This window comes from Marmota flaviventris, chromosome 5, assembly GCF_047511675.1.
Source record: "Marmota flaviventris isolate mMarFla1 chromosome 5, mMarFla1.hap1, whole genome shotgun sequence".
NCBI lineage: Eukaryota > Metazoa > Chordata > Mammalia > Rodentia > Sciuridae > Marmota > Marmota flaviventris.
Window position 1 is genome coordinate 101,970,459 of NC_092502.1, and position 23,276 is coordinate 101,993,734.

The window sequence follows — 23,276 nt, forward strand, 5'->3', positions numbered from 1 at the left end:
TGAAACAAAACAAAACTGGGAGTGCTCTCTCTGTCTTCTGCACTGGACAAGCAATTACTGGCATCCTCCTTGTAGAGAGGTCCGGTGAGAGGAAGCGAGGTCTCAAAGAGTCTTTGGTTTCGCAGGCCGCGGGGAAGAAAAGGCTGGAAATGTCTCAATATCCAGGGAAGCGCAGAAAGAGCTCTCACCGGAAAGCCCAGTATCCTGGGAACCTCAGGGAATTACAGCCTAGGTATTTAAGGACGTTTGGGAGGACAGGGCAGCCTCAAAGTTGAAAAGTGGTCTTGGCAGATAAGGAAGGTAATGGGATTTCAGAACAAGGACCTCGTGTATGTCTCCATTGGTGCTAGGCAGAGCGCAACAGAGTATCTCCACTGGGCAGGATCAGTGCATAACACTGGGGGGATGGCTCTCTAAAGGCTGCAAGCTCTACTGGAGTCAGTAACCACCCAAGCAGAGGCGAAGAGGCGCTGCGCCCTCCCCAGCTAAGGACCGGGAAAGGCTTGGCTGGTTCACCAGGTCGGGAGCCCCACGGCCCAAGGACCAGTGACCCCTACCACTCAGCCGCCTGACGCCAGCGGAAGTGCGAGCCCAGGGAGAGCCTGCTCCGCCGCCCGGCGCCCGGGAAGGGGCGGGCACGGGGTGTGGCCGAGGCGGGGCCTGCCCACGGGGCGGGGTTTGGCGGCGGTTGTTTTTACCCAGGCCGCGGTGCCCAGCTCTCAGCTGAGGCTGCTTGGCTTGGAGGCGTGAGTGGGTGCGGAGAGCGGCGCTCGTGTGGCGAGCGAGCCAGGAGGGCCTGAGTGGCGCAGCGAGCCGGCAGCGCCCCCGTGCTCGTCGGCCGCCTCGATGTCTGCTCAGTGCTGTGCGGGCCAGGTGAGCGAGGCCGGGCGCCAGAGGGGCTGTCACATCGGTGGACCCGGCCAGGAGCCTTTGAGCTTCGGGGTGGTCTGTGTGAACGTCCAGCGCGGCGGCCGTAGGTGGGGCTGGTGGTGTGCTCGGGCTGACCCCGCGCTGCCTGGGTGAGCGTCTCGGGCCGAGCTAGATGCTCAGCGGTCGAGAAACCCTGTGCAGCGGGCTGGCGGGAAGGACCGTGGGGAAGCCCGAGAGGCGACCCAGATCTTCCCGCACGGCCTCCGGGATTCCGCGTGGGGCGGGGTATGCAGGGTTTCACTCGGGATCCGACGTCTCCTAAGATGTGTCAAATCCCGTGTAGGACACCGGCTAGTGGCGCTGAGCTCCAGCCCTCCGGGTTCTGTCTGTCGGATGAACTCAGGAAAAGACCGGGATTTGCATAACATCTCCTTCCCCTTACTTTGAAGGAAACTCTAGTCAAAACAGTTCAGGCAGGTTGTATTTGGCATCTCCAGCCCTAGAACTTGGGCTCTGTACCGTTGAGAATGTCTTGAGCCTGATTCCAAACCCCAAGGCTCAGATCTGGAAGGCTCTGTTCTGCTTCCTGAGTGTTCCGACCCAGCCCTAGCTGGGCTGTAGCCCGACTCCTTTAGTAGGTCGCAAGCCTTCCCGTCCCTCTTTGTAGCTCAACTTGCCTGAACCTGTTCCTTAATCTCGCTTATTAAAACCCTGGTATCTAAGCCATATATGTCCAGTTGGGATAGGCGTCTCCTACCAGTTCGTAGTGCATCAGGGCAGAATTAGTAGATTTTTAGCTCTTTGATGCTAATTTCATTCCTTTCTGTAGGGTTAGAAAAAACGAAGTGGGTAAAACCTTCTAAATTTGGAGTTTCATGTAGTCAGTATTTCTGTATCGGGTTTTAATGGTGTATTTTAAAATCGAATCTGACTGCGGGGGCCGTCAGGCATTCAGGTGCAGGGGTGTCCTTGCTTACATTCAACTTCAGGACAATCCAGGCAAAGCTGTAAGTGATGCAGGGGTTAAGCTGTAGGTTTCTGTAACCCACCGATTACAGGGGCAAATAATCCGTCCTCTTTGGAGTGGTCATGTGGCGTTATCTTGGTTTCTGAGGTCTAATACTGTGTTTGGCATGCATTCAAGTTGGCATTTTCAGAGATGAGGAAATTGAGGCTTTTTGACTTTAAGCAAAATGACTTTTTCTGAGACAGGCAAGGGAAAACACAGGAATGCTCCCAGGGCTTTTGAGACTAAGACAAAATTTGTTTTCAGAAAACTGCAAGTTTTTTTTTTCCCTTTCTTTTTGGGGTGCTGGGGATCTAATCCAGGGCCTTTTACATGCTAGGTGAGTGCTACCACTAAGCTACACCACCAGCTCCCTGCAGATCTTTTATTCTTGTTGTTTTGAGATATGTCCTCAAATAATGATATAATGCTTTTCATTATGTGGTACTTATATATATTTAGGGGCATCCATCCGATTGCTTAAAAACCTCTGAGGATCTTTCAGTGATACCCAGTGCTCAATTTAGGGCTCTGAAAATTATTACCAGTAATCAAATGGGTATTGTAAAATAATTTATTGGTATGATTGATACTTTGCCAGGATTTAGTGACTCGTCTCTAAAATACCCCTATTCGTGATGTTGGAAAGAACCAAATCCTTGTCATTCATCACAGGAAAGTTAACTTCTGCTTTCTCAGTACTGCTGTAGGCATCATAGTGGTAGGTTTCAATGCAGTGAGCATGATTTCAAGAAGTTTACCTGGGGCTGGGGCCGAAGCTCAGTGGCAGAGCACTTGCCTAGCATGTGTGAGGTACTGGGTTTTGATCCTTAGTACCACATAAAAATAGGTAAGATAAAGGCATTCTGTCCATCTACAACTACAAAAAAAAAAAAAGTTTACCTGGAGGGTGAGGGAGTCTAGCTCAGTGGTAGAGTGATTTGCCCAGCATTCAAGAAACTCTGGATTTGATTCCCCTACCCCCACCAAAACAAAGCTCACAGTACCAAAAGAAGCCAGGTCTGCTAGTTTTATTGTTTGTTTGAGCACATGCTATGTGCCAGGAAAATAGTAGGACAAATAGACATCTTTGCTCTTAGTGATGTGTGTGTGTGTGTGTGTGTGTGTGTGTGTGTTAGAGAGAGTACACAAGAGCCAGCGCACATTCCATAGCATGTAAACAATGGAACAATAAATTCACTAGTCCTGTAACAAGGCCTTGGAAGAATTGTTGGTAGAGGAGTATAAAATGCCCCTTGAATTGATAAGTGAAGAAAGGCACCCACAGTAGGATCTGAGTAAGGAGTCTTCCAGGGTGTTCAAGGAATTAAACAGGGGCTGAATGAGGTCTGAGAGGTGGGCCAGTCCAGAGAGACTATGAGCCTGTAATAGAACAATGGATAGCACTTCTTGGTAAGAACACAGCTAATAAACACAACCACAAGATTAAAGAGTGAAGAGAGGTTTATTATTTGCAGTAAGGAAAGAGAGCACTGGGATAACTCCCAAAGCAGTGTGTCTCCCACCAAAGGAAGCAAGGGGATTTCATTGGGGAAACTTATGCATATTCATATTGGAAAGACTTGTCATTACAAGTAGAGGCGGGCACAGTTCTGATGTGCTCAGTTTGAGATCAAGCTTCTTCATACATGGCAAGTTCAAAGATTGCCAGTGGGAACGCTTCCAGGTCAGAAAATCTAGCATTATAATGAAATTATAATAAGCACAGTTTACTCTAGGTCAACTAGAAGAGTAGCTGGGTGATTTTGGCTGGTTTGATTTAGTTCCTGTGTTTTTTTTCTCAGGGCCTTATCTGTTTTTTATTTGGGAACTGGGGATTCAACTCAGAGGTGCTTTTCCACTGAATTATATTCCCCAGCCTTTTTATTATTTTTATTTAATGTTTTGATGTTATTATAAAATATTATTATTTTATTATTTTTTGGAGACAGGATTTTGCTCAGTTGCTCAGAGTGGCCTGGAATTTGTGATTCTCCTGCCTCAGCCTGCTGAGTAGCTGAGATCACAGCTGTGAGCTTTTGTCCCAGGCTGGAGAACCTTATCCGAAACAAACAAAAAATCCTGAAGAAGGGACTGTATCAATCTTTGCCCAGGCAGGTCTTGAACTCTTTTTTTTTTTTTTTTTTTTTTTTTAGAGAGAGAGAAAGAGAGAGAGAGAATTTTTAATATTTATTTTTTAGTTTTTGGCGGACACAACATCTTTGTTTGTATGTGGTGCTGAGGCTCGAACCCGGGCCGCACGCATTCCAGGAGAGCGCGCTACCGCTTGAGCCACATCCCCAGCCCCAGGTCTTGAACTCTTGAGCTTAAGTGATACTCCTACCTTAGCCTTCTCCAAGTGCTGAGTTCTGGGATTGCAGAACTGGTGCCACCCAGCTCAGTAGTCATTTTAAAGGGGCCACAGCTTCTTCCACAACAAGTACAAGTGTTTGCTCCCAAAAGTTCCTGCCTAGCGGCTAACAAGCCTCAGTGGGATTGGAATTTAGGTTTTATTCTGGCTTCAGTGAGAAGCTGTGGGGGTGGTGAGCTGTGGTTCAGTCTACACTCTGAAGATCCCTTTGAGTGTATGAAGACTGGACTGTATCAGGCTGGAGGGGAGGTAGGGAGAATAGTCTGAGCTGTTTGTTCAATGACTGTTCTTTAGCAGCTACCTTGCATATGCAAGCAGTGTTCTAGGCTTCAACAGCAAGCAGAAATCCCTTCCTGATGGAGCTTGAATCCTGCAATCTGCAGTTACTGTAGTCTAAGGGGAATGAGCATGGTACCTTAATTTAGGCTTTGGCTAAATTAAGCCAAATTAAGCTAAATTAAGAGGTAGAGCTGGAGTTTAGAGGTAGAGCATGGATTAGGAGTCTGGTGTGCGAAGGAGAAAGATTTGGTGTTTGAACTGGGTAGATGATACCATTTACTGAGGTGAAGTAGCAGACTGAAAGGGAGATGGACATTTAGCCAGGAAAACCTGTAGTTTTCTTTGGATTTTGTTATATTTGAGATTCCTATTATAAATTAGATGGTAATGGCAAGTATTGTGGTAAAATTGTGGTACAATTGTGCTCTGCCATATTTCATGTGTTAGAAACTAAATAGTCAAGTTCATATATTAATGATATTCGGAGGGTAGGACCTTGGGGGCGGATCATCAGGACTCTGCCTTCATGAGCATATTAATCCATTCATAGATTAATTGATTATTGAGGGAGTGGTTTTGTTAGAAAATCTAATTTTCCATGGCACACTTGCTCTGTCTCAGCATATGATGCCTTCTGCCATGTTACGATGCTGCAAGAAGAACTGAAAAGGTTACAGATCTTTAAGAAACAATTCTTTTCCTTATATATTACCTAGTTTCAGGTACTCAGTTATCACAACAGAAAAAGGACTAAGACAGCAAATCACCAGTTGGACATTTAAGTCAGAGAGAGAAATTTGAGGTCAGAGACAGAAATTTGGCTTTTTGGGGGGGTGTTGTCGGGGAGGGGGTGCTAGGGATCAAACCTCAGACCTCATGCATCCCGGGCAGATACTCTACTGCTGAGCCCCAGCCGTGGGCTGGATTCAAATTGGGAAATCTGGACAAAGAGCTGTCATATCTATGGACAAGTCACTTACCCTCTATAACATCAGTTTTCCTCCCCTGTAGAATGGGTGTAATCATACTTCTTAGGGTCATTATGATTACTACATGTGATAATAAAATCTTTATTACAGGTTTCTTTGTAGTGTAAGGAACCTCTGAATTTGTTTACTGGTGGTCACTACCTGTCTGTGCCAGGACCATCTCCAGATCATCTTAATTTCTTTTTGCATCTACTCTGATATTCCCTTAGGTTTTGCTTTGGTCGTTGGTTAATGGATGTTAATGGATGCCCAAATGACATGGGAGTGGTCACTCAACACTTGGGTATGGAACACTGTTGGGGGAGGGTGATAAAGAGCTTCTTTGCTTTTCTAACTTCTGGGCTAGTCAGCCGGGGAGGTTAGCTATAGAAAAGGACAGTATATAGTCTCAGAGGTGAAAAGAGGAGTGTACTTAAAAGGTCTAGACCACCCTTCAGAGGCAATTTGAAAATAAAGCTTGGCATGGTTTACTGCAGACATATAAGAAATGATGATGATGATGATGATAGCTAAAATTTCTTTTATTACTCTGTATGCTATATTTTTTACAAACATATATTTTGTTCTTTATAACAACCTGATGAGATGGGTTATGTTCTACTTGGCCTCCTTTTACAGGTGAGGTAACTGAAGTACAGAGAAATGAATTAACTGATGGCTGTTACATAGTGGGGCAGCCAGGCCTTTGAACCCTGGTCCACCTGGATTAAGTGGGCCACCTCTGTACTAGACTGATATTCCTTATTATTCTTAGTATTACAGTATAAATGAATAACTTTCAAATGGACTTATGGCAGTTTTGAGTATGTAACAATAAGGCTGTCTTGGTAGATACTATTGGCTGCCAATAATGGAGTTTAGTTTCTTCCTCATACCTGGTCCAGGTTATAAAAGTCAAAGTTAGAGACCAAATTCTACTATACATACTGACATTTATTGGTAAGCATGCACAGAAGTCATGTAGTCTGTTCTGAGGCTTCATGAAGTTCCAGCTTTTTACTCTTAGTATTGTGTCAGGTATCTTGCATGAAAAGCTCAGCTGGGATAGAGATGCCAGTATTCTAGTAGTAAGGACTTGGCTAACTTTCTGGGTGGACTCAGACAACTAAGACTGCTGTTCCAGCAGGAAGGACCATGTGGATGGATCAACCCATGATTGCCATTCAGAGTGAAGACTCAAACTGTCTCATAGCCAGTCCAGGCAAGGGCAGGAATGCCCAGCTGCAGGTATTTCCAACAGATCATAGACACCCACCACCACCAACAACCTGGGTGCAGATCAAATCCAGGGCCTCAAGCATGCTAGGCAAGCACTCTGCCACTGAACTACAACTCTAGCCCTTTTTGTTTTGAGAAGGGGTCTTGCTAAGTTGCCCACACTAGCCTCTAACCTCGAACTTGTGATCCTCTTGTTTCAGCAACCTGAATAGCTGGATTATAGTGTGCACTGCCTAACATACCCTGCCTCATATTTCTTGATCACTGAGATTTCCCCAATGAAACCCCACTTCTGACGTCTATTTATTAATTAGCAAAACCTTGAATACTACCAAGGACTATCCGTTGTCAAGGATAAACAAAGAAGAACCTTAGTTAAAGGATAAAAATATTTTTTTCAGTAATAATAAAATATTGTAACAATAGGGTAAAGAACTGAGAGATCTATCCTTTTTGTGCCTTTTAAAGGGAGAAGAGAAGGGAATAGGGAGGGAATAAGTGGGACTCAGGTGGAGCCCAAGAAGTCAAAAGTTAAAGTTACTAAAGGTTGGTCAGTGCAAATGGGATTAAGTCATCTGTGTCTTCTAGCTGGATCTGATCAAAGTTAGGATTCTGTGCTTAGAGACTGGGAGATAGGAGCTCCACCCTTGTTGATTACATTTTAAATGAACGATTTTTAGTTTCTTTCTTTTTTTTGATGCTGGGGATTTGGACCCAGGGTCTCTTGCATACTAGGCAAGTGCCCTGCCACTGAGCTACACTCCCAACCTGCTTTTAGGTCCTTGAGAAAGACACTTTGTAGCATTATCCCTGTCCCTTGGTATCCATGGAGGATTGGTTCTAGGACCTCTCCTTAACAAAGTCTGCAGATGCTCAAATTCTCTTATATCAAATGGCACAGTATTCACATATAATCAATGCACATTCTCCCATATACTTTAAATCATCTCTAGATTACTTATAATACCTAATTCACTGATACAGTGTAATGCTATGTCAATACTTGACATGCTATATTTTTTAGGAAATAACAGCAAGAAAAGTTTGCACTTGTTGGGCACGATGGTAGACACCCATAATCCCAGGGAATTAGGAGGCCCAGGCAGCAGGATTGTAATTCGAGGCCAACCTCAGCAATTTAGTGAGACCTTCAGCAATTTATCAAGACCCTGTCTTCAAAACAAAAAGTAAAAAGGACTGGAGCTGTAACTTGGTAAAGCACCCCTGGGTTCAATCCCCAGTACCAAAAGATAATTAAAGATAAACAAATAAAAGTCTGTGTGTATTCAGTATAAACACATTCCCCTCCCCCCCTTTTTTTTGTACTAGGGATTGAATCCAGGGGTGCTTAACCCCCAGACACATTCCCAGCCCTTTTGTGTATTTTATTTAGAGACAGGGTCTTGCAAAGTTGCTTAGGGACTAGATAAATTGCTGAGGATGGCTTTGATTTTGTGATCTTCCTGTTTCAGCCTCCCCACCTGCTGGGATTATAGGCATGTGTCACCATGCCTAGTTTTTTATTTTTGAAAATTTTTTGGTTGAATCCATGTACATATAGGTCTCAAAGAAACTGAGGAAGGATTCATAGGTGTAAGTTCTTTTTAGTAAATACTCTAAGAAAGGAAGGTTAGGTGTCTATCTTCAGGTGTTGGCTAGAACAAACAGTAAATTCTGACATCCCTGAGCTTTTCCAAACTGGGATTCTAAAGGAAGCTGGGTCAGGGCTGGGGAACCCTGTTGCAGTCTGACTGAGTCTCTTAGTGTGGGAGTTTGAACAAAGTGTGTGCATAGAGAGTTCTTGCAATCCTTATCATTTCTCACCTATGCCAATTCACAAAACCTCTGGCATCATCTGAGTTGGAGGCAACTGAATCCCATGCAAAGACTCGTTTAGAGCATCACCTTTCAATGAGATATTAGTAGAGTGGATATCCCCTCTCAGAGCAAGTGATTGAGTACATTCAGATTGTAGCCTAAAACTCATATGCAAGTCCATGAAGACTTATTTAAAAAGTAAATTACTTTGGGCATGATGGTGCATGCCTATAATCCCAGTGACTCAGGAGACTGAGGCAGGAGGATGGCAAGGGTAAGGCCAGCCTCAGCAACTTAGCAAGACTCTCAGTGACTTTGTGAGACCCTGTCTCAAAATACAAAGAATAGAAAGGGTTGAGGGTTCGCTCAGTGGTGAAGCACCCTAGGGTTCAATCCGCTGTACAAAAAAAAAAGAAAGAAAGTAAATTAACACCACATAATAACAATGATACCCTTGAAATGTCCTTTCGTCTTGTCTAGTAAAACCTCAATCTCTGTTTTCAAGCCCAGTTCAAGAAATATTTCCCCAATATAATATTAATGTTTTCTATCAAAGTTAAACCTGTAATGTAACACAAAAATATGTTTACTATTATTTAAATTTCACCTTGTATAATGGAACTATTTTAAGTTAGGAAACCATGTGGTCAGAATATAGTCATATAAAAATTTCCTGACATGCATCCAGTCACAACTGTAGCCCTCCCCAATTTTAAATTAGCTAATCTGTAGAACTTTTGAACAATGAAGTGTCTTTGATCTTCCTTTGAAGCTGGATTTAAATAAAACTTTTTTTTTTTTTTTTGTATTAGGTATTGAACCCAAGGGTACTTAACCACTGAACCACATCCCCAGCCCTTTTTATTTTTTAAGTACTCTTCCTATCAGAACAAGGGGTAGAACTTCATTAGGGAAAAAAGCAGGCAAACTGCCTCCCCAGGTATGCTTGCACACCAGATTCCTTCTGGGGGCACTCCCTTCTGTAGAAGTACAGTTTTTGCCTTGCCCACCCACTTCCAAGCCCATATTTTATTTCTTGCAGCACCTCAGTATTTCTAACGCCAGTAATGAGCTTTCTCTTAAGAGTCCTTGCACCTAGACCTGTCCACACCACCTGGTTTGGTCATGGGATGCATTGGAAGTGTGTCCTGTGATTTGCAGGGGTATGTTGGATCTTTTCTCCTGGGCTGAGTCTGTATTTACTGACTGTTTAGCAGGACCCCTGTTGAGGGCTTTTGGCTACAGAACTCTTGTTTCCTACTGCTCTTGTTGATAGTGATTGGAAATGTTAGGTCCTCCTGTCACATGTTGCTTCTATCCTTGGAAGAGATCCAGGCATAGAAATTCATTCTTTCCATCACTGATGCTTTTATGAACAATGTGGGGTATTTGTGAAACAGGGAAAACCACATATTATTACTACAGAGAGAACCACATTTTGATGTTTTATATTCAGTCACTTAAATTTAATATATGTGATTTTACTTTGCAAAATTGGGATTATATTGTAGGTGCTGTATTTGATCCCACTCTTTGAATTATCAGGGTGACCGCAGAAGTTTTTTTTAACCACAAAAGTTTTTAACATGCTCCAGCCACTAATTTGCAGCCATTAATGCTTTTTGGGTTTACATGCGGATGTAAATAGTGGTACCTTCAAACCAGATTTCTCTGGAGGTTTTAAAGTTGAATGTTTGTAATTCAGTTAATGGGTTAATGTGTTAATAGGTTTGAGTGTTTCTATTCCCCAAACGCTAAAATACTGTGAAAATGTCTAATCATACCCCTTTAAATGTCATTTATAATATATTTCAGTCATTTTCAACTTTTTCTTCAACTTTGATCTTTTTCTTTACAGCTGTGTCCACAGTTACCATCTGTCCAGTGGTATTTGAATTGCTGTTTTTCTGATTTTTTTCCTGCTTGATGGTGCTCCTCTTTGTTTCAGATGCATTAAGTTTGAATTGATTTTTATCATTACTATGGGACACTTATTTTTTTATTCATTTTTATAAAACACAGGTAAAATACCCACACACATGCTTTACTTACTGACACAGGTGGTGATCCCGCTCATGTTGAACTCTGGCTCATGTGGCTCACCGTGAGCTGATTCTGGAAGGGTGGCTTGTGTGCTGTAGTCAAGTTTAGGGTCTTGGAAAGATAAGCCTCTGCCCCTTCCCTCAACAGCATCAAGTGTGGGATGTGCGGGTTGCGGGTTGCGGGTGGGGGTGTGGGGGTGGGAAGAGCTGGTGGGAAGGTTGTTTCTTCAGAATTATTTTCTTGGGCTGTCTGATAGCTGACCTGGGCCTGCTGACAAATAGCTCTGGGCTGCTGTAGATGAGTGTGAGGACTGCGTGGAGGATTGAGAGTCTGTAGGGAATGGAAGGCAGCCTCTGACTCATCCTGTGCTGAAGAGATAAAAGGTAACACCCTTGCCCTATTGCTGGCTTCCCACCGCCTTTCTGTATAAATACAGGCAGTAGATTTCCCACAGATACTGAATGACTGGGAGTGGCCTATGAAACTGGAAGGTTTATTTCTCAGTTTCCCAGGAGTTTTAATGTTATCAACATTTAGGACCCTCAGAGAAGGTCTGAATTTGCCCCTCCCCCTTCTGAAATTGGGAATGGCTTCCTCATGCTGAGAGTGGAGACAGCCCCCCCCCCCCACTTCCAACTGTTTCTCTATTTCTCCATCTCTAACATCCTCTCTTTTGTGTTATGAGTTCTTAAGACAGCACTCTGTAATATCTTTTCTTTTGAGTTAAAAAGATAACATGTTTTTCTAAAAGGGAGATACAGATGCTGGTCCCTGTATGCCCTAGCTTCTTTTGATAAGGAGGCTCCAGGGACCCGTGAGACTCTTTTTCAGCCAACTCTTTTCAGCCAAGGACTGAAGGGGGCTGAACCTGTGAAACTCCAGGCTTTTGTCCGAATACATGCCTTCCCTTCTGAAAAACTTTCCTCACCCTGGAGCTTTTCAGAGATGGAACTTTTGAAACAATGAAGCTGGATTTAAATAAAACTTTTTTTTTTTTTTTTGGTATTAGGCATTGAACCCAAGGGCACTTAACCACTGAACCACATCCCCAGCCCTTTTTATTTTTGAAGTACAATTGCTGACTCTGGCTTTGAATGGTGATCCTTCCACCTCAGCCTCCAACAGGTGTGTGCCACTGTGTCTGGTTAAAACCTCTTTTCAGGACTGGGGCTGTAGCTGGGTGGCAGAGCACTTGCCTAGCATGAGTGAGGCACTGGGTTCAATCCTTAGCACCACATACAAAAATAAGCAAATAAAATAAAGGCATGTTGTCCATCTACAACTACCAAAAGAAAAAAAAAAAAAAAAGAAAAGAAAAAGAAAAAAACAACAAACCTCTTTTCATACCAATTTGAGTCCACATATTTCTGGAGCAGTGAGCATTATGGCCCAGATTCTTTCCCCCCTGGGCAAGATGTCACCTGCTAACAGGTAGAGCAGTGATTGTGGCAGCACTTGGCCGGCTTTTCTATGATAATTTGACCTTAAAAAGGAAGGGGGGCGGGGCCCTGCTGGGATTGTGGCTCAGTGGTAGAGCACTTGCCTGGCAAGTGTGAGGCATGATTCTCAGCACCACATATAAATAAATAAAATAAAGGTCCATCATCAACTAAAAAATGTTAAAAAAAAAAAAAAAAAAAGGAAATCCTCATCTAAGACCGTATTTCTGCAGAATTAGGCATTGGTTGCAATTCCTTTTTTATTCCTTGACCAAGCTGTTTGCTGTTTTCAGTATTTTTTAAAAAAATATGTTTTTAGTTATCAATAGACCTTTATTTTATTTATTTTTATGTGGTGCTGAGAATCGAACCCAGTGCCCGTGCCCACATATGCTAGGCAAGTGCTCTACCACTGAGGTATGACCCCAGCTGTTTTCAGTATTTGTGAAAGGTGGGAACACCTGTTTAACAGCTAAAGATCATGTGTCCTCTTATGTTCACAGTCAAGCAGCCTTGCTAGTGAATTTTCATTACATACTGCTGTTGTCAGTTGAATTTGGGTTACAATTGGGTGCTGAGAGCAGGAGTGATTGAGTTACTGATGTAAACCACTGTGATCGTACCAAAATATTAGGTTTCTCAAGTAGTCCAAAGTGAACCTCTGCAGCCCTATTTAAAATGTATTTAAAAACATTTCCTATATTTTCTGGCATGTATATGAACGATGTTTTAGATGATTTTAAAACAACCTGGGAGTTAGGGTAGTGTGTGTAAGACATTCTAATAGTGGATTGGTCTGATTATATAAAACATCTGTTTGGATTTTAAAGGAAATAGGGTTTTACTTTTGGCTTTTATTCTGTAGTTTGCCTTATGAGATTAAAGTTGCTGATGTTTCAGGAAAGCAGCTGTTATGGAAAAACTTAGATTGGTTTTTATCACAGACGAAGTTTTGAAACACCTTGTGGGTTTGAACTAATGTTACAGTATGTAGGGATTAGGCAGCATTTTTTCTTCTCATGAAAACTGTCTAGTCAAAACAAAAGTAGGAAAAAAACCCATACACAACTCCTTAAAGCTTTTTACAAAGAGTTGGAAAATCAGGCTTATGTTTGTTTACTTACCATTTTTATAAACTGGCTAATTACATTTTGAAACACAGTTCATGAGGTCTTAGTGGAATTTCTTTGGCAGTTTTTTTGTTCTTGCATTGTATCCCAGTAATCTCCTAATGCTCTGATCCTTGGTGAGCATGGTTCACCAAAACTGGGGAGGAATTCAGTCTTTTGTTCCTGACTTCATGCTCATTGATGTCCAGGGGTGTTCTGGGAAACAATGGCAGTATTTTGTAACCATAGTGATGAAACTGGTCTCCATAAGAAGAGCCTAATATCTATGAGCTTTCTTCAGCTTTACTGATGTTATCTTAAGGGTTTAGGACATAATTGCCTATTTCATTTGCTGTTTTTTTTTAAGGTATATATTTTTTAGTTGTTGATGGACCTTTATTTTATTTATTTATTTAAGTGTGGTGGTGAGAATCAAACCCAGTGTCTCACACATACTAGGGAAGTGCTCTACCACTGAGCCACAACCCCAGCCCTTGCTGTTGTTTTGTTTTAAAGCTAACAAAATCCCCAAAGCAGTATGTCAACTGATAAATATTTATTGGGTAACCAGAATAATATAATTCAAAGGCTGTAACTAGGTCCACTTTTATGCTCTGGAGCAACTTATGAATTAATGCTGGGTTTCTCAGCAGTATAAGATGACCCCTTAAGCAGAATTTCTTTATAATCAGATGGAGGGTTTGTGCACCCCAGCTTTGCATTTTTGCCTCTTAGGAAAGGGGAGGAGCCTGGGGGTCCTTAGCTTGGACACCTCCTTTGGGAGTAGATAAGCATGTAGAGAGTAGGTTCCCAAGAACGGGCTCTATAGATTTCACAGAGCCTTGCAGTTACACCCAGGGGTGTCTTTGGGTATTCTGGACACTTTTCCATGCTATTTCTCAGCTTCTCAAAGGAACCTTCTTGCCTCAAGAAAACAATGCTAGAATAAGAAGAAAACATGAACATAGAACCTTGAGAGACACCTTCATTTAAAAAGTAGACATTTCCCGTAGTGAATGAGGAAAAAAAGAAAATCTAAGTGAGGGTAGAGTTTTCCTGGAGAGGAAAGAGTTGGAGATTGAGTGTGGGTGCTGGAGCTGCTGGCTTGGTTCTGTGACATCCAAAAGTCAAGAGAGAGAAAGATCAATCGGTGCCAGGCCTTTTGGCAGCCTCTTTTTTGTGGGCTTGGAAGGTAAGAGTGCTAAGTTGGGTACTGGAGAGATGAGGAACTTGAGTCAGGGAAGAGAGATTATTATTTTTTAAGATAAAAGGAGTAGGGCTGTGGCTGTGGCTCAGTGGCAGAGCGCTTGCCTGGCACATGTGAGGCACTGGGTTCAATTCTCAGCACCACATATAAATAAAATAAAGGTAAAATAAAGGTACTGTGTCCACCTACTACAATAACAACAACAAAAAATTTAAAAAAATTTATAAAAAGATAAAAGGAGGAGCAGGTTAGGAGTCTTAGGAGATTTGAGCCTGTCCTTGAAGGGTGATAGAAAAGTGGCCTGAACACTTCTGCCCCCAGACTGCAGGATGCTGAAGTTTAATGGCTCTTCAGTACTGGCACCACCTGCAGTCCTAGCACCAGCGAAGCAGAATCATCGGGATGATCACTTGAGTCTGGGAGTTCAAGATCAGTCTGGGCAACTTAGCAACACCCTATCTTTTACTCCTTAAGTGACCTTGTAAAATCTTACCCTGCTAAAATTTAGTCCACAGGTAGCCCCTCCATCCTCTTGATTCTTCTTTTTTCTTCAATACTCCTGCCTTTTTTCTGTTAAATTTTGCTGAATCTTTTGTTTCTGTTTTTAATTGATGCATAATAATTGTGCATATGTGTGGGGACCTTGTGTTGTTCCATATGTGCATACATTGTGTAATGATCAAATCAAGGTAATTAGCATAGCCACCACCTCAAATGATCATTTCTCTGTGGTGAGAACATTCAGAATTCTTCCATTTTGTAATATATGTTAATGTTAATTATAATCACTGCACTGTGCAATAAAACACGGGACCTTAGACCTCCTGTCTGATAATGTAAGTCATTACTTGTTGACCAATCCTTCCTCTCCTCCTCTCTCCCGCCCCTAAATTTGTGGATTATTATTAACTGGGATTCTATTTTTTGGAAAATTCTGGCGAGGTAAGTTGAGTTTTGAAGAGATCCAGGTTTTGCTGCCTGCCTACTGATTTTTGAAGCAGATTATGGAATCTGAGAGATAAGAGACCTTTACAGTATTCACCACCTGAAGTTTATATGTTCTTTTAATGCCCCTCCTCTGTGTATCTTTTTGAACCTCTCCAGTATTGGGGGGATCATGGCTGTTCCTAGTTCTTAAGCTTTCTGTGCTTTGGTTTCCTTGCTTGTCAAATGGGGGGAATTCCTGTCTTGCTTTCCTCATAGGATTATTGGCAGGATCAAGGCATTATAGACCTGTGAAGTGGTGGTGTCGTTGTGACAGGGTTCAGTGCAGGAAGCTGAGACCACTCTAAGTATTCTAAGCAGAAGAGGATTTAGTGGAAGAAATTAGATGTTTAACAATAATTGGCAGAACTAGAAGAACAAGGATCCTGGCGGGGGGGTGGGGGTGGGGGGTGCTGCTAGGCATGGTGGCATATGCTTGTAATCCCAGCTACTCAGGAGGCTGAGGCAGGAGGATTGCAAGTTCAAGGCCAGCCTGGGCAACTCAGCAAGACTGTCTCAAAATAAAATAAAAATGGTTGGGGATGTAGTTCTGTGGTAGAATGCTTGCCTATTATTTGTGACTCCCTGGGTTCAATCCCTAGTACTGGAGGACCATTGGGGAGCTCTTGAATTTAAAAACACAGTGATCCCAGAGGTCAGGGGCTAATGCTGCCCTACCACCTTGTCGTCCACTGCTGGTGGCTTGACACAGGAGCTCCAAGTCTGGTTGCTGCAATTGCCTTTCCTTTTCCAATACAACAGGGACCTAGATGTTACATTTGCTAAAAGTGCTGACTCTTCACTAAAGCCTGCAAATGCCAATAGGTAACTAAAAACATTTTTGCCTTCTGTATCTGTCTCCTTTATTACATTAAACTTTGGGTCAGATTCCTGCTCAACTCTGCATGTAGGCATGCTAATCACTTATGGAATATGTCTAAAAACTTGTAATGACAGGTTTATTAGTCCTAAATTGACCTAAACTTTCTTGTATTCCTTCAAGACTGAAGGTTCCAAGTTAAGATAACTAAAAAGTTATTTTCAAGATTTGCAGGGTCATTCAACTGGCAGCTTTTATATAAGCCTGTTCCAGAACTCCCCAAGTTGTGCCTATAAATCTTCAGTCATTGCGTCATACCTCCCAGAAACAGTGGAACTCTGAAGGCAGATCATCCCTTAGTTAGCAGGTCTCCATAAGCAGGAGCAGTCATCTCAGGAGAACCGAATTGCCCCAGGTCAGATAGATACACATCCTGGAAGCAATAGAGAGTGCCCTTGAGCAGAATCAACTTTCTAGACACAAAAAAAAACTGTTCTGTGACCAGAACAGATAATGATCAGCCAGACCACAGTTTGACCCAGACTTCTGCTGTGCATACCTCTAGTCCCCACCCCAGATCTTCTTTGATTCAAACCTAAAGCTCATGTTGTCAGTACCCCTAGAGGGTTGGAGCTCTTGATCCCTCTTGTCTTTCCAGTATAGTTGTATTGATTAAATTCCTTTCCTGTCTTTCACCATTATTTTTTCTGTGTGATTTCTGAGGCGAGTGGCTAGACCTAATTTGTTGTAACTCTTTGAAATCAGTCAGGTCCCCTATTAACTATCTAGGTCTCTGGTAACCTCGGGACCTTGCCTGGCAGGAGAAGCCACAGCAGGAGAGTGACTTGAACCCCCTTGTCACCTTCCAAATATAATGAAAGCTGCTAATTGTCAGTACCGTAACAGCAAAGTCTGGAAATATGGTTTAACTTTCCAGATTCTTGAGTACTGGGGGATACCCTGGAGAAGGCAGGCATGGAGGCATGTGAGATGATAGAGCGAATTGAGTGCCAGCTATGAACAGTGAGTATAATAAACTCTAGTACATGGCACTGTACTTTTGGGAAATAAAACTACAGAGGAGAAAATATCACTTGTAATCCCAGAGAGAATAAACCCTCTTACACTTTCTTGTATTTCATTGTAGTGTTAAAATAAACTGGAACATACTGTATGTTCTCATTTATATCCTAACAATTTCACATAACACTGAATATTTTCACATATAAGAATTCTCCAAAAGTGCTGGGCATGGTGGAACACGCCTGTAACCCCAGTGACTCAGGAGGCCAAGGCAGCAGAGTCACAGGTTTAAGGCTAGTCTCAGCAACTTAGTGAGGCCCTCAGAGACTTAGTGAGACCCTCTCTTAAAGTAATAAAAAAGGCTGGACATGTGGCTCAGTGGTAGAATATCACTGGGTTCGACCCCCAGTATCAGAAAAGCAAAAGTGTTGTACATTGTGCCTTTTACTCTAGGTTAGAGCCCTGGAAATAGTCTTGCTATATAACATAACATGACATGTGCATGCTAAAAATTACCACATTGTGAAAAATTGCACAACAAAACCCACAGGTCTTATGGGAAAAAATTTAGTTAGGGGCATAGCATTCATCTTCTTTATTAGTAGCACATTAAAAAAAAAAAAGAAAAAGAGCATGGTAAAAATGGTATTACAGTTTTACAAATGTTAAATAGTTAAAAATTCATAACTACTATGATAAATTTGTCCCTTTACTTTGAAAAAAGACTTGAAGTATATTTGTGAAAGTTGGTAGTGGAAGTTACAGCTGTCAAGTTGTGAAGTGGTGGGAGGAGGGGTATCTGAAAGGACGCAGGCCGTACCTCCAGTGGTATTTTGGTGTGACTCTGAATGCTGTACCCCCAGTGGTATTTTGGTGTGACTCTGAATGCACTTGTTAACTTGTGTGCATTTGTGCATTACTATGCAGCCCAATTCAGCTGGGTAGCCTTCTGCTTTCACACAGTGTTTCTCACAGACAAAACTGGACTTCCTGTTATGCTCAGATTGTTCCCTAACGTGTCAGTTTGTAACAGGGGTCCACTCATGCTTTGAATATGAGCCTTGCTGCTCTGCCTGTGACGCTCTTTAAAAACATGTTTAACTGACACGTTTTCCCCTCCTCCTTATCCCTCTCCCCTTCCCTAACCACAGGGAAAGCAAGATTAACCTTCCTCCCACCCTGGGCCAGATTATCTGCCCTGAGTTATCTGCCCTCCGGCTCACTGACCACAGGAACGAAAGAGTCCAGACTTCAGGGCTGGCACCTGCGGATCTAAGAAATGGCTGTCTTTCAAGGCTACAAATGAATTATGAGTCTTGATGGCACAGCTGGGGTGTCGCCTTTGTATCCCCTCTTCAAAAACCCTCCGTCCCCCCTGTCAGTTAGAATCACAGCCTCTGGGACAGGAGTTCCCTGTCTTTCTCCTTTACTAGCAAAACAATAAAACTTCTTTTTCCTTTTTCTGAAAGCCTTGTCCTTGTTATTGGATCGGCGTCAGGGACAAAGATAGAGCTTTCCGTATCAATTCCTGTTGGAACAAGTGTCTATTTTCAAAGCAACTGTAGGATGAAAAGCTTAGAAGTCTTGGACTTGCAGACTTCCTTCTGGAAGACTGACCAAGCCACGCTTTAGTTCACTGTGTCAGGTTTGGAGCTGGCCCAGCTGACTCCCTTTGGACCTGATCCCGGAAAGTTGGTGCTGGAAGGCTCTTCTGCTCTTCTGACCCAATTGTGCTCTGCTTTCTTGTATTGTAATAAGCAAACAACTCCAGAGAGGGAAATTCTTGTGTTCTGGGGCAGCTCTACTTTATTCTTAGGGTTTAATTCCTCTTCCTGCTAGCCCTTTAAGGCTGAAATGAGTTGCTCATATCCTGGAGAGGGACACAGTAATTTTTCTACAGTTGAGTTAAAAGGGGTGGCATGGAAGGCAGGCCTCATCTCTGGCTCCTAGGTCCTAGAAAACTACATTTGGATTGCATTCCTGCTTCTGGTTCTGAGAGTCCCTAGTGTCCACCCAAATCATGAACAGAAAATTGGGACATGATAACAAAAGGGAATTATGCCCCAGGGCAAGAGAAATTTCACTCGGAAGCTAAAATATTAGAACTTTTAGCACACTCATTGAGTTTGGTTGTAGGAAGACAAAGTCTCGCTGCTACTGAGGAGGTTTCTGAGGGGAGATTTTCCCAGTGCTTAGGGCCCTGATTTACCATTCTTAGATGGCTGTGGAATGTCCAAGGGGTACTGGGAATCTGGAAAGTCACTCAGTCCTCTTCAGCTTGGAGAATCCTTAATGGAGAATCATGTTCACTCTTCTTACAGTATTGAGGAAGAAACATGTACCCAGAGCAAAGGACCTTGTTCAAGGCCACACAGCTTACCAGTGCACAGCAAGGACTGTCACTCAGTTTTCCTGAATTTTGCAGTGCCCCAGTGCCCAGTACACAGTTGACAGTACATATTGAAAGTGAGTGGGTGGATAGTGGGCTTTTTCCGACCATATCTGCTGACTTTGCGGAGCAATCCAACAAAGAGCTCTCAAGCTATGGATTTTAAAGTCTTGTGGTTTGAATCTCAAATTGTTTTTTACATTGTATTTTATTGTAATACAATCCGTTTATTATTTTTTTGGTCTTTTCCTTTCTCTTAAGCTCCTAAGCAATTATTCAGTTTCCGCCCCCCAGAAAATTCTACTCTGCAGATCATAGGATTTTACAGAAAGCAGTTTTAAGAACACAGTTTCTTATCCAGCGATGTAGTTTGTGCCAGTTGCAGGTTGCTGAGTAAGGAGTATTAGGCCATTTAGACCCAGCTGGTTAACCAATGAGGCGCCTTATGCAAATCGCTCTGCCCAGCAGTGGCTTCTGGCTGGAGGCTTTGAAAAGCATGAAGCAGTAAATTATTTCCTTATGATGGGGGGAGGGGAGGGATGCAGCTGCTCCAGAATTGCCATTTCTTGGAAGCTAGAGGTCCAGTGGAGCTGTCTCTGATGTTTTTTTCCCCTGCAGTGGTATGGCAGATAGAAAGCAGGACTTAAGTGTTTGAAAAGAACCATGATGCTCATTCCATTTGCCCTTCCTTATGCATGGTTGAAGGGTATTTCCTAATTATTAGAAAGAACCCTCCCCTTCTACTCAGCATTATCTTTCCATTCTCCTTGCCTGACTTTTGTAAGACTTGGGGAGTAATAAAAATTAGCTACTATAAACAAAGTCTAGAGCTCCTGATCAAAAAAGTTATTTAGGTTATAAGTAGGACAGAGTAATGAAAAAGTTATGAATCTGTCAGTGAGCTGCAGCACTGGGGAGCAATCGCATCAGCTGGAGTTTCCCAGTGGCAGTGCTGCTGGTGTTTTGGGTAGAGAGGTTCTTCCTTATGAAGGACCTAAAAAAGGACAGCTAATGTTTGAAATATTTGCTGACCCCCAGATGCCAGAAGCACTTATCAGTCTTTGCAAAAACACTGCCCCCATTTTTATAATCAGGGACCTACCAGACTTCTGAGAATGTGATGAGGTTGTTGATTTCTTCATATAGCTTTGAACTCCTGGAAAACAGACCAACGCTGCTTCTGGTTGTCCAGAGCTGCAGACGTTAAATTGGGGGCTGGGGACAAGATAAATTCTTCTAATCATAGCACCACCTTGACATACATACATAACATACACACTTAAGAATATCCTTTATATCTCTAACATAAGGATATAAAGTTGTACTTTAGAGAGAGTTTACTTCACACATTGCCCAGAAGAATCACATTTTTTTTTTTAAACTAAGCTTGATAAAGTTATGTTTGACTTGGAAAGAGAAAAACATGCTTTAAAAAGCAAGAGAATTCACTTAAACATTTTTGGTGTGCATCTTTAAAGCTTTTTGATCAGATAGTGTAGAGGCAATGTGGCTAAATAGTTAAGAACCAGTTCTGAGACAGGCAGAGTGGTACATACCTATAATGCTGTTGTGGTGTGAACTGATAAATACAATCAATAAGAGTGTAAGTTATAGGTTATAGATTATTATTGATTATAGATATAAGATTTTGATAAGTGAAATAAGACAGTTATAAAGCAAGAACTGTCATATACAGGACTAAGACTCCATTTTGCTGCCTTCTATAAAACAATGTTACAAGAGCTGTTTCTGAGAAACTGAAATGAAAGCTATTTTCTTATTTAAAAAAATTGTTTTTCTGTACTTTGTACCCCACAAATTGTACCCCACTAAGGATGCAGCGGTGGTCGTGGTGAGCTAGGTCCTGGATGTGAATGCCCTCTACATGACTTTGAAGTAGATTCTTGCCCCACCGACCCCCACCCAAGTTCAGGATGTAACTGTTTAGCACCTGCTTGAACCCAGGACTGTGGTCAACTGAACTGCAAAGCTAATGCTATTTTAGCTTCTGTTTATCACTTGCTTGATGACTGGAAAATTCCAGTCCTGTCTAGAGCCCATAGGTCCCACTTATCAATGTTTTAATTTCTATGATTGACTAGCTTACATGACGATAAGCAAGTCACTGAGTTGTGTTTTTTGTGCTTATATTCTCTTTGGATGGACCAGGAAGCTGTTGTCCTCCCACAGAGCTTGAGTCTCTGCGGTGGGTGACAGTCCCTGGCTAGGTAAATAAATCTCTCTTTTGATTTGAAATTCAGACTTAGAGTGCCCTCTGAGGCATCTCCCCATAATAATGACAGCTATTTGGGATACCAAGGCAGGAGGATTGCAAGTTCGAAGCCAGCCTAGACCCTATCTTAAATAAAATAAAAAGAACTGGGGATGTAGTTCAGTGGTAGAGCTCTTGCCTAGAGAGAGCAAGAGCCCAGATTCACTCCCCAGGACTCCCTTCCCCACAAAAGAGCCAGTTCTGATAAAAGGCAGCCTGAGCTCAGGTATTCTTTGCCACATACCAGCAGTGTAAGTGGATCAGTTACTTAATCTCTCTGTCCTTTAGTTTCTGCATCTGTAAAATGGTTTACCATTAGTATTCCCTTCATAGGATTTTGTACTTGGAACACTGGCTGACTCAATACAGATTTTTTTGGTACTGGGGATTGAACTCAGGGGCACTCAATCACTGAGCCACATCTCCAGCCTTATTTTGTATTTTATGAGACAGGGTCTCACTTAGTTGCCTAGTGCTTTGCTTTTGCTGAGGCTGGCTTTGAACTTGTGATCATCCTGCCTCAGTCTTCTGAGCTGCTGGGATTACAGGCGTGGGCCACCACGCCCAGCTCAGAAGTCTGCTTTTTAAAATTTATACCAAGTACACTTATAAATTAATAGAAAAGGTAAGCAGAAAGATGGACAAAGACCAATGTAGGAAAAAATACAAATGGCCAACAGATATAAAAATAAATGCTTAGACTTATTCATAATTAAATAAATATAATTCAAAACAAGATATTTTTTACTAATCACATTGGTAAAGTTAAAAAATATTAATATCTGGAATTGACAAGATGATAGAAAAACTCTTTTTTTTTTTATGATACTGCCTCATGATGACTCAGCTTACACAAACTACACCTTCAACCCTTAAAAACTCACTTTTGTGGGTTGATATTTGTTCACCTTTGGAGAAAAACTTAAATCGACATAATCTCTTTGAATTATAATTAAATATGTCCATGTTCTTACATCTCTACTTCTGTTTCTTTTAGAAACTAAACTGAGGCCCTGAACCTGTAATCCCAGCGTCTAGGGGGGCTGAGGCAGGAGGATTACAAGTTTAAGGCCAGTCTTAACTTGGTGAGACCCTGTCTCAAAATAAAAATAAAAGGTCTGAGGATATAGCTCAGTGTTTGAGCACCCCTGATTTAAATCCCTTAGTACTGAACACACACATATATACACATGCACACAAAATTTAAATATGACTAAGATTGTAGGTTTTGTGTGTTTTTTTTCACAATTTAAAAAAAGAGAGAATTGAGGTAAATTTGTGTATGCAGAGAGGAGGAGACAGCTAGGATGTTGTGAAGTAGTAGTGTTAAAAAAGGGGAGTTAAAGATAATGTGTATTTTGAATCCATGTGTATGGGTAGACACTTAAGTCTTTATATATGTAGATATTTGTGTACGTATAAAGTTTTCTCAGAGTTTT

The 23,276-nt window shown here is 42.2% G+C and overlaps 1 protein-coding gene and 1 long non-coding RNA gene across 2 annotated transcripts in view; both read left to right on the forward strand.

Moving 5' to 3' along the window:
• Positions 1-721: 721 nt before the first annotated feature.
• Serinc5 (serine incorporator 5) overlaps positions 722-23,276 on the forward strand; it is a 104,576-nt gene continuing 82,021 nt past the window's right edge. Inside the window, exon 1 of the mRNA XM_071612460.1 lies at positions 722-873. Within this exon, the coding sequence (XP_071468561.1) occupies positions 847-873 (27 nt within the window). The 5' untranslated portion in view covers positions 722-846. The remainder of the gene's footprint in view (positions 874-23,276) is intronic.
• LOC139705702 (uncharacterized) lies at positions 17,098-18,644 on the forward strand. Its single transcript, XR_011707512.1, has 2 exons — positions 17,098-17,176; positions 18,328-18,644. It is a non-coding gene; the product is annotated as an uncharacterized lncRNA (long non-coding RNA).